At 38.8% G+C, this 12,189-nt stretch overlaps 1 protein-coding gene across 1 annotated transcript in view; it reads left to right on the top strand.

Moving 5' to 3' along the window:
- Window positions 1-12,189, top strand: part of MMRN1 (multimerin 1) — a 109,785-nt gene that overhangs the window by 80,409 nt on the left and 17,187 nt on the right. The window contains exons 2-3 of the mRNA XM_063458637.1: window positions 7,088-7,207; window positions 8,511-8,617. Of these exons, the coding sequence (XP_063314707.1) occupies window positions 7,088-7,207; window positions 8,511-8,617 (227 nt within the window). The remainder of the gene's footprint in view (window positions 1-7,087; window positions 7,208-8,510; window positions 8,618-12,189) is intronic.

Raw genomic sequence — 12,189 nt, 5'->3', positions numbered from 1 at the left:
TATCTGTGTATCTGTATGGTGTCAGTATGTGTATCGTTGTGTGTATCTGCATGTGTATCAGTGTTTGTATCTGTGTGTCTGTGTGTCTGTGTATCTGCATGTGTGTCAGGTTGTGCATCTATTTGTCTGTATGTGTATTGGTGTGTCTATATCTGCATTAGTCTATATATCTGTATCTCCATGTGTGTCAGTCTGAGTATATGTGTCAGTATATCTGCATGTGTGTCAGTGTATATATCTGTGTATCTACTTTTGTGTGTGTGTGTGTGTGTGTGTGTGTGTGAGTATGTGTATCACAGTGTGTGTATGTGTATATGTGCATATATCTCAGCAATCAAATGTCAACGCTACACTCAAATACACTCCTGCATTTAAACTTCATCACAACATATCAGACATCCCAACTTGCAAACCCCCCCCCATTCAAAAATAACATCTTCACCTATGTGCCTCTATCCCCGTCCATTATTGGTCCCCTCCCTTCCCTGTCCCTTACTGTTCTTCTGACAGTCACACACACTCAATGACAAACACAGAGACTCACTGATCTGACACACACACTGATTGACACTCATTGACAGACACACTGATAGTCACACACAGACTCAATGACAAAGATACTCTCACTGATTTGACAGACACTCACAAACACACACTGACACACTCATACACTCATTCACAGACACTCATACACTCACTCACAGACACACATACACTCACTCACAGACACACATACACTCACTCACAGACACACATACACTCACTCACAGACACACAGTCACTCACAGACACACACACACTCACAGACACATACAGACACTCACACACACAGACACTTACACACACACACACAGACACTCACACACACAGACACTCACACACACACATACACTCACACACACACAGACACTCACACACACACACACACACACACACAGATACTCACACACAGACACTCACACACATACACTCACACACAGACACTCACACACATACACTCACAAACATACACTCACACACACATACACACACTCACACACATACACTCTCACACACACACACTCACAGACACTCACACACAGACACTCACACACACAGACACTCACACACACAGACACTCACACACACAGACACTCACACACACAGACACTCACACACGGACACTCACACACACAGACACTCACTCACATCACATACATTCACAAATTATTTTAATTAATAAATAATATCCACCCAGCCTCCCTACCTGGAGAGCTGGTGTGGATCATTCCCTGGGGTCCAGTGGGGCTGCTGGGCGGCGTGCGGCAGTGCTGCGATCAGGTGCGGCGAGGGAGCTCTAACCTCTCTGCTCTGCTCCCTCGCGCGCTGCCTGTCTGCAGATACCGCGGGAGCCGGAATATGACGTCATATTCCGGCTCCCGCGGCATCACCAGACAGCGCGCGAGGGAGCAGAGCAGAGAGGTTAGAGCTCCCTCGCCGCACCTGATCGCAGCACTGCCGCGCAGGGGGCGGAGATGGTGGCCGGCAGGAGGGAGAGCTTCCCTCCTGCCGGTCACTGAAATCTTGCGCCCCCGGAGCCGGTGCGCCCTAAGGCGGCCGCCTGTGCCGCCTTATGGACGCGCCGGCCCTGCTTGCACATACACACAGATACGCACAGATACCCACACTGGCACATACACACAGATACACACTGACGCACACATAATCTGACACACATTGCAGCCACCTGTTAGCTTACCTCTTGGGTCCCTCATTGAAGCTGATGGGAATGAGCATGTAGCTGCTCACTCCAGAAAAATACTTCTGTAACGGCACCCCCAGGCATAAAAGGGTCAAACCGCCGTTTAGTAGATCTTCCCTTCCAGAGACACAGGCACAGCTACTGTAGACACCAATCCACCGAACCGTAGTAGCATATGAATGCCGTAATAAACAGCTGAACCGGAACCATACAAATGCTGTAAACAGCCGAATAGGAAAAAAAACATATGAATAGGTTTACACTCCTAGCAGTCAAACTGGAACAGCATACCATAAATCCCCCCAAGAACGAGACAAGGCTCCGTTTTGAGGGTCAAGCAGGAACAGACAGAGCTGTGGGTTTATTGTTCTTATATACACATTAGTACCACCCACAGGGTTTTGGAAAACAACCAATAAACAGTACACTCAGACACTCCCACACAAAATCCTCCCCTCTGCCTGTGATACAATTACCTTACACAATGGGTAATGTAATTATCACAAGCAGAGAAATACAGTTTTTCCACATTATTCATAACTTAAAAAGTATGCATCACATTCACATTTTCAGAATCAGCATACTCCAAATACAAACATACATCAAAATCATACAAATTGGTCCAGTGGTTCAAAAGATAGATCGTAGTCCTTTGTGACCAAATGAAGCATGGCTTTTCTGCCCAAAACCAGTTCCACAGAGTCTTCTATCCTGGAGATAATTGGGAAGTACTCCATAAAAATATATAACTGTGCAGCCATTGCATAAAACAGGTACATTCAACATATCCCCAGATAGCTCAGATCTGATCACACATTATTACTGAATGGCGCTCAGATCACACACATACAGTTCAATTACCATGGAGCCAAAGTCTTTCCCATAGTCTTTCATTATATAAATGGGTTCCATGGTATAGCTATCTGGGGTATCACTGCTCAAACAGGGCAAGCACCGAATGACCCAGCTTTCGTGTCTTTGCAGGGGAAAATCAAGCTTTTTAACATGGGGCCATAGTCCAGAGGCAACAGGCGGGCAACCAGGCTCCTCCAATGCAATGTGGCAAGATTGGTCTCGTCACAACTTCTTTATGAAATGTATGTACACACATCAGCCACTGACTGCACTAAATGATCTGAACTATAAAGCAACCTACATTCGCAGGCCGAGGGCACCAAGGGAAGTATGTAGTAAAGATATCACACTACCTGTTAATATTTTTTTCAAAAACTATAAAGATTTGATCAGAATCTTAATTGGGCAAAAACCCAAAATTATCAAATGCATTAAAGTTCTACTGGGGATCAGAAAGTCTCTTTAAATCAAAAGCAGTTAAAGTGCATGGCAGCCTTTAACCTTTTTCTCAATACAAAGCACAGACTAAAACAGTGTTTCTGTCCCCATATCAACCACAAAACTGTAAATTCCAATTCTATCAGGTAGACATACATATGAGTAATCAGCACAACAGCATGATCAGCACAATAGCACAATCAGAACAATTGATGCAAGGGAATAAAAAATTGCTCATATCTCACTCAAGCAGTCCTCTGCACATACAGGCCAATACCATCATATAAAGAACAGTTTACAATGGGTTTGAGGCAGAGGTTTGAAGTGAAAAAATATATAAATGGGAAATTAAAATACTTTATTATATAAAATCTTTTTTTTTTGTGTAGCATATCAACCATAAAAGTAATTCAACACTTCCTCAATATGAATGCCTTTACCTAATTAGAGGCATCCAGACATCTCTGTGTTAAAGATATGGATAAAAACAGAGATCACAGTAGGGCATATACAAGATACAGAAGTAATATAATTTAATTATGTATAGCTATGAAAATACAATTTATTATCTGTCAAATGTTCATTAAGAATTTTAAAAATGCATCAGCACATGGGTCTATCAGCCAAGGTACTGATCACAGATGACTTCTTACTTTATGTTCATTAACATGTAGAAAAGATAGAAAAGGAATATGAATAGTCCACATTGAGTGAATGATATAAAGACACACTTTATTCCATGAAGCATTGACAGGATTGTTCATTAAACACTAAATTACTCTGAACGGAAATGTTAGTTGCACAATTTGGGCAAAAATACTTGATTTTGAAAAGTCTTCAACTCATCTATTGTGAGCTTTTGACTAGTCTTTGTACTTTGGGTATTTTAATTAACTGCAGTTTGAATTTTTTTTTAATATTCCTGATAGTACAAAAATAATCTTTATCAGTTCAAGGTTATAAGTGTATCAAAACAGTATGTACAAATAACACCCACCGAACAATGTGCTATTATCTCTATGCTCCATCAATATGGTAGTCTGGATGAGACTGCCATTTGTAGCTTCAGTTTAGCCATTAAAAACATAAGCCACAATAGTTCACAAAATAAAAACAACAATTGTCCATTTTTAAATATGATTAATTACAACCCCCTCAGAAAAATAGAGTATATCAAAGCATCTGCAACTGCAGGAGATAAGTCAATCGTCAGCCTTATACTTTTCATCCAGCATCATAGAAAGTAAATGGATCAAGCAACGTTTATCTGTCAATCTGTATAAATTTGGAATAACATTTTTGAAATTATCAAATCTGCCACCAGTCTGAAATTTCTGAAATCATCTGCCTCATTAATGTGTAATTAATTAAAAAGCTTTAAAAAACAGAATTAAAGTGGCACTGTCATGTTTTGTTATTCCTTTCCTTATGCCTTATGCCTTTTAAATCATAACAAATCTACACCCTCCCTTGCCAACTGCCTTTTTTATACTTATTATCTTTTCTTCCTTTTGCTGGATCTCAATACCTGTGGACATCCATGTTGTTCTCCTCTATCCATGATGCCTGCAGTTTGCCCTTCTGATATATTATGACTGATGGATTGTGGGTAAATTAGCTTAGCAAAGAAAAAAGAACTTTGCTTAAACTCCACTCATTGTCACAAATTGTTACGCTACCTACTAGAAAATGTAGTCCTTAATTTTTCTTATGTATAACTAAACAACAAGGGTGCATTAAAAAAAAATAATAATAAATAAAATACAAGAAGAAATAGAGGGACTGAAAAAGAATAATTTAAAAACAAAATCTGTATGACAATTAGAGAAATTATACATGAGTGAGTCACTAAAGTATACGTTAATTTCGTATAAGTTAATTTCAAATCTTAGACCAAAATACCTAATCTGAAAATGATCTCTCTCTCTCAGTATATATAGCAATAATTAAATGTAATTATAAGAACAAGTATTACTATGTTAGAGTTAGGCCAGACAAAAATGGGGTACATTGATGATGTGGTAGTATTATGTAATGTGAGATTTTATACTGTAACTAAATCCCAATTATTTTTGCCTGGGTCAGGTGCTTTTAAAATCTTTTCAAATATTTGCGCTTTGAACCTAGTTTTTAGTAGAGTGAGTGCACTGCATTCAGCATGTAGTATTGACAGGTCCCTTATAAGGTATTAATGTTTAGGTGAGGGCATCACTACTCCTCCTGTTTCATATGTATGAATTCCCAACAATTCATTTTTTTTACACAAATAATCCGGCTTGGTTTTCTTTCTAGTAAAATAATATATAAAAAAACAAAACCAAGTTACCTTTTCTATGCAAATGCTGCTCTACAATATTCCACAATAATAAACATTTTTGATCCATGAAATTTGTTAGTTCCCAAACTGTTCCCTGATTATTCTCTCTCTGTCACTCAGCCTTGCAATCCGCGATTAGTTATCATAATGCACACACATTGTGACATCACTGGATTTGGGTGATGTCACAATTCTCTCAGTTACATTATGTATTTGTAAGATGTAAATCTAGCCCAGGATACTTTCTGTATATTCTGATAAATATTGCTAAGAAAAAAAACAAGATTTAAAATGAAATTCTGTCACTCATTCAGTTATAAAATGGAATATTAAAGAAGATGTAGAATGTAACACTCCAGTACTGTCAAACGTCTTGAGATAATGCCCAGTTCACTAAATTGAATGGAAATGATCAGAGTTTAGCTATATGATATTTGACATTACACATTCTTGTAAGACTTCTAGGTAGCACACGTGGAAGGCAGACAACTGACATAAATAGGCCAATGTAGGGGAAAGTAAGGATAGTGGGATATATATGAATCCTGCAAGACTTATTGTATCAAAACATGCAAGATGGTATCTGTGTGTAAAGAGAGGAAAAATACAAAGCCCAACTAATCAACAGCATGTACCGTGGAGTAGTTCATCAGAGAAAATCATTGATTGGATTTTTTTGTACGTTTAATTTTTTTTTGAAGAAGGAAGCGGTGATAGAAAGAAGGTGGGGAAATATTTCTATATCTTTACATTAAGAGATGTTTGCTTTAGGAGTGTTTATTTAGCCCTGACATGCCAAAATTAACACATCGGAAGCTGGATATGCATAATGCTCATTGCTCCTTTATTTAGCCAACATCAGAGGAGACAATCAGACCATGTGGACTTGGGATGTTAGTGTAAAGAAGAATTTGGGGAATTGCTGTTGTCTTGAAGAGTTATTCATTAAATTTCAAATTTAGTCCACAATAGGCAATCTGAAAACATAGTTGACATGGGGGATTACTGCATTTCAGCTATTTTGGCCTCAACATTTACATTATCTTTGAATTCATAACAATTCACACTTTAGTGAATAATCCTCTTGGTGTAGTTTTAACAAAGTCAGTTACAGTAATTAAGGTGGACCTTTTATTACAATAACAGTATATTGTAGTACCATGGAAATTTCAATGCCTAAAACCTTGGGCGAAATGAACAACTGTGCAAATAAAGATGTCCGGTAAAGAACTTGCCAATGAATGGGTACAAACTTTTAAGTGAGACAAGGATTAAATAAGTGGTTTATGATAAATGAATTGTTCTTGCACAGATTGAGATGGGTTGTGGAAGAACATAGTCAGACAATCATGAAGTGAGATATATGACAAGAGATACACAAATTCACCGTAAAGGGTAAAATGGTAAGGATTTATGGAATTTGTTTGACAAAGTGAAAAGGACTCTAGCTAAGGACTTGACAACACAGCTTTGGCAATGATATAACGGCAGTCAGGAAGCAAATTGAAAACATGGGATTTGCTCTTATGCTCAAGCCACAGTGGTTCTGGTGCCTAGAGTTTCCTTTTAAAATTTTCTCAAGTCTCAAAAAATTACAGAATGTCTAGCACTTTAGTCAAGTCTGCTATTATTCTTATAAACTGACCTTTTTATTCAACACTTGATGGCAAGAAGAATATGTCCAACACATTACAATAAAAGTTGTATAATCTTTTGTCTTTTTTGTCTTGTCAAAGAAACTGGTGTGCCTATGTTCATACAAGACTCTTGCCAACTGTTGGTGTGGACAATGTGGAGACATATGTTTCTACAGGAGCGGAACCTTGTGCATGGAGTACTGGGGGTTGTGCAGTGAGGTATGTACATATATGCGATTCATTTTACTTGTGTTTGGGCAATCCGTATTTTTATTTGATCCAGAACTGTAAACATTAATCAGGTACGGGTAAGCCGCACTCTTTAAGCTGTTAGTAGACCACAGCTCACATCAGCGATTGACAGGCTGAGATTTTTGTATTCTAACACTTGCTTAAAGGGGCACACAGTGGTTGGAAAACCGTGATATAAAAAAAAGATACTCACTTTTGGATGTCTTGCATTTATTGGGAATGGACATGATTTCAAGCTTCTTTAGTGTGCTACATCCACAACACAACAGGAAGAGACTCAGCCAGTCATGGTGCTCATAACTCTGCAATGCTGAGCCTATCTCATAGATCACTACATAGCAGTGCACATTGTTATTGGCACATTATAGATTGTTCTAGGATGAAATTCAATCCATGTTTTCCTGTAGAAAACAGTTTCACAAAACACAAGTGCAGAGCTTTCTTGCAAGGGTACGTAGTCAAATATCTTGCAAATGGTTTGACTACTTACCCTGGAAGGGTACCAAGGCAATCCTGGCAGTATAACCACTGCAGCTGCCCATAGTAGATTTGGTGCTCAGAGTGTGTTCCTTTAATCAATTGTATAAAGTTCAGATGGCTTAGCCATTCTGTTATTAAAGCCCCACCATACTATAATATACATAAAGAAATCATTAACATGACAGTATAATAGGATCTACTTAAAAGAACTCTCCACTAGTGTTTTTTTTTTATTATTGCTTACTACCTATATCCCCAAATCATTCATGCATTTTTTCTGCATGCTTTTTTAAGAAAAAAAGCTGCAAAAGCTACAGACCTGTGGCTTCCCTTGACCACACCTCTAAAATGAAAGTGTCCATAATGCATTTGAAATGTTGGAATGTGTGGACATACCAAGTAGCTTTTTTATGGCACTGAAACTTTAATATATGAAATAATGTTTTAGTAGTGTCCTGGCACCATCATTGTGACCTTTAAACGGTACTACCTAAACTGGATTCACTGGCAATCTATTGCAGTGAAAGAATTCTAGAAGTTGTTGGCCTTCAGCATCTGAGGGACCAGAGTTCAAGATACTTGCTCTATCACATAAGCAAATTGGCACACATCAAACAGTTGTTAGTAGTAGACAATGCATGTAATAAAGGTAATGCTACATATGTTTTGATGTGGTTATTAAAGCATACATTTAGTAAAATAAAAAAAAAAACCTTCTTACAAGGTACAAAATAAAGAATCAAATATATAACTGTTTCCAAAACTGCCTACTTTACTTATTTTACTTAAGGAGTCGTGTGATCTCACAGCCAGTTTATAGAATGAGGCACAAGATTGTGACATCGTTGGAATGGAAATGCTGCCCAGGTTACAGTGGACACAACTGTCAATTAACAGGTATGTTTTTTAAACCATAATGTATGTGCGCGTTGTATGTGTTGTTTATTCTCTAAACACTAAGCTATAGACAATGATAAATGGCTTACAAAAAAAAAGACCATTAGAGCCAAGCTAACAAATTGGTCTGCCACACAAGAATTAAACATGTTTTTGTTTTTAGCTGATCTATTGTGGCCTATAATGTGTACGTTCTTTTGAGCAAACTCTTTAAACAAAAATTGCATTGAATGTGATGATGCAGAACTTAAATAATGCAAAACTTAAATAGTTTAAAAAACAAAGTGCACACTGATACGTATCTAGACGGACACAAACTGTAGCTGTTCATATACTAAAGACAGCAAGATTTATGGCTACAATAACCACAGCCTAGATGGAGGTATGTATCGGATGGAGATTGAACAAGGCGTTGCTAAATTACCGGCACCCTTTTCGGAGTTTTTTCTGGTGTGAATGGCATTCAGACACACATTTACACATTCACATTCAAACTGCTGCTTAAAAAGCCTAATAATAGCTGTGGAAAAGAGAGACGACTGATCTCCCATTTCAGCACTGGACGGATATTGCAAGAATGGAGCTTGTAATTCGCAATCCCTCCCTATGGACCATTGGAGGTGATCCCGGTCAACACCCCAGAGGTCCCCCCTAGATCTGTCGTGGCTTGGTGGCGGTGCTGTGGACACCAATCCCACCAACAGCGATAAACACAAAATGGCAGACACCTTGTGTATACCCGCTTACCACAGAGGATCATCCTCCTTTCTAAGCCGTTTGGATAATAGCTTTGTATTACTACTTTGTCTCTATATATTTCCTTGACCTGACTTTCTTAGACTCTGGGCGGACATACAGTGTCAATCCCAACAGGTGTCACCAGTGACAGCTGAAGGTAATTGTCTCTGGGGGATCCCGCTGTCTCACTGAATCCTCCATATACCTCAATGCTGTATTCTCTTGCATGCGCAAGAGTCCGCATGCGCAAGAGTCCAGCAGTGACATTGGCTCCTGGCACTGAAGAAGGTAGGCTGGAAAAAGATGGCTTCTCCTACAAGGTCAGATTTTGGTAAGTAAATTGCATGTTTAGCTGCCCCATTATTATTATTATTATTATGTTATTTATATAGCGCCATCAAATTCCGCAGCCCTTCACAATGGGTGGACGAACAGACATGTAGTTGGCCACCAGACCCATGTGGCGATATCACTGTTGGGGGTCTTTGCGAAATCTGCAAAGTTTCTTTTTGGTGATAGAAACGCTTTAAGCCAAACTTGTTTTGGTGCCTATAGCATCCCTTAATAGTGAGCGCTGGTCATGTTTTCTATTGTTATTAGCATACTTTAAAGTTAAATATGCACTATCCTATATTTCATTAAATTGGCAGCTAAAATCATTCTATAGTCCTTTCGAATGGAGCACTACTGGCATTGCCGATTAAGGAGAGACAGCTGCATATTTCACCTATGTCACTATGGGTTGAATCTTTAGTAGGAGGATATGTTAGCACACATCTGACCATCAAAGTAATTTAATATAAATTGTTTCATTGTTTGCTCTTTCCAAGAGTGTGTCTACAATAATGTTCCCTGGAATTCTCTATCACCGAAAAATATACTTCACTAGACCATTTTATAAAGATCCGTGCTAATGAATATGGCCAAAAATAAAAATATAGGCAAACAGTATGAAGGAAAAAAAGCTTACATTGACAGAAGGAATCTGCTTTGTCACCCTAATCCAGGAAATAATGTCTATCTAGAGTTTTAGAAATGTCTATTAATTACATCCATTAAGCATAGCGTAAGTTTATATAAAAAAAATTTAAAAAAATCAGCCAGGAGGCCTCATTAACAGTAAGAGGTCTCCAGTGCTTATTTTAACCATATTAATTAGACATTAACAAGACAAAGTAAAATTCTTGCCAGTGAGTTGCCCTTGAAGAATAACATTTGGGAAAAAGAACAAGTTCAATTTCCTAGGATGTAATTTATGGAATTATCATTGCCTTAATATATTTTTTGTAAAAATGAATCCCTTCTTATGAGATACTAATATTGCAGGAAACACCTGTTAAGAAAGCACTCTGATCCCACAGATAATCAGAGTGACCTTGAAATATCAGATGTTTCATAAATAAGGTTGCCATATAAATAAATGAATAGAACCAGGAATACAATTACTAGGTTTACTACGACGTTTAATCCAAGATGTTGGCAACAAGGTTTAAGAATTAATATGAATTAAAATATGTACCGTATTTATCGGCGTATAACACGCACTTTTTCTCCCTGAAAATAGGGAGAAAATCATGGGTGCGTGTTATACGCCGATATCCTACATTTACTTACCTGTCTTGAAGCGTGGGCCGGCTTCACAGCGCGCACCGCGGAACTGGAACTTAAATTTCAGGTTCCGGTTTCCAGGGGGACTGAAAGGAAGTGTGCACACTATTGTGTGCACACTTCCTTTCAGTCCCGCCGGTACTGGAACTTAAATTTCAGGTTCCGGTTTCCGGCGGGACTGAAAGGAAGTGTGCACACTATTGTGTGCACACTTCCTTTCAGTCCCGCCGGAAACCGGAACCTGAAATTTAAGTTCCAGTTCCGCGGTGCGCGCTGTGAAGCCGGCCCACGCTTCAAGACAGGTAAGTAAATATGGGACAGAGGGAAAGTGCACTAGGGGACACTATGGGAGGGGGGGGGAGAATACTATGGGAGGGGGGAGAGAATATTATGGGGGGGAATACTATGGGAGGGGGAAGAGAATACTATGGGAGGGGGGAGAGAATACTATGGGAGGGGGGAGAGAATACTATGGGAGGGGGGGAGATTACTATGGAAAGGGGGGGGAACACTATGGGATGAGGGGGGGGAATACTATGGGAGAGGTGGAAATTTCCTGGAATTTCCTTCTGGAAATGAGGTGCGTGTTATACGCCGGGGCGTGTTATACGCCGATAAATACGGTAATTACATTTTTGCATAGGAATCAAATAATATATACCGTATATATTAATAACTGACTCAAGGACCACCAGTGCTCATGGACCACTGAGCAACCAATTTAATTCCAGTATAAAAATATGGTAATTAAAGGTGCTTATGCAGAAAACTCTAAGGAACTGGTACTTTGAAATGGTCTTTTTACTATCATTGTTGAAACTTTTGCAGCTCTACTGCTCATCAATATTGCTCAACAGCATTGCAGATATATTCTCATTCTCAATATTGGTTTATTTCAAAGAATGCCGGTTTATTTACTCCGTTCTTCTTTTTGTGTGGATTGGGCACACTATTTGTATAAACAAACTGGGGGTCAACGACTTACACTGGAATGTATTGTTTATGTCTTCTGTATTGAAGGTAACATACAAGTTGGGCTACTTTCCGCTCACTAGACATATTAGACGTAGACCTATTGCTTCACATTCATAGAAATATACAACACATTTTATTATTGTTAATTCCACGTGTTTGCTTATTTGAGAAGATTTAGGCTTGATAAGGATCAGCCAGTGTACTCCGTGTAATTAACAAGGTTATTTACGATTCTGAGAATTGTCGGGAAA

This window comes from Pelobates fuscus, chromosome 6 (assembly GCF_036172605.1).
Source record: "Pelobates fuscus isolate aPelFus1 chromosome 6, aPelFus1.pri, whole genome shotgun sequence".
In the NCBI taxonomy this organism is placed as follows: domain Eukaryota; kingdom Metazoa; phylum Chordata; class Amphibia; order Anura; family Pelobatidae; genus Pelobates; species Pelobates fuscus.
This window is presented reverse-complemented; position numbering and strand designations above follow the sequence as displayed.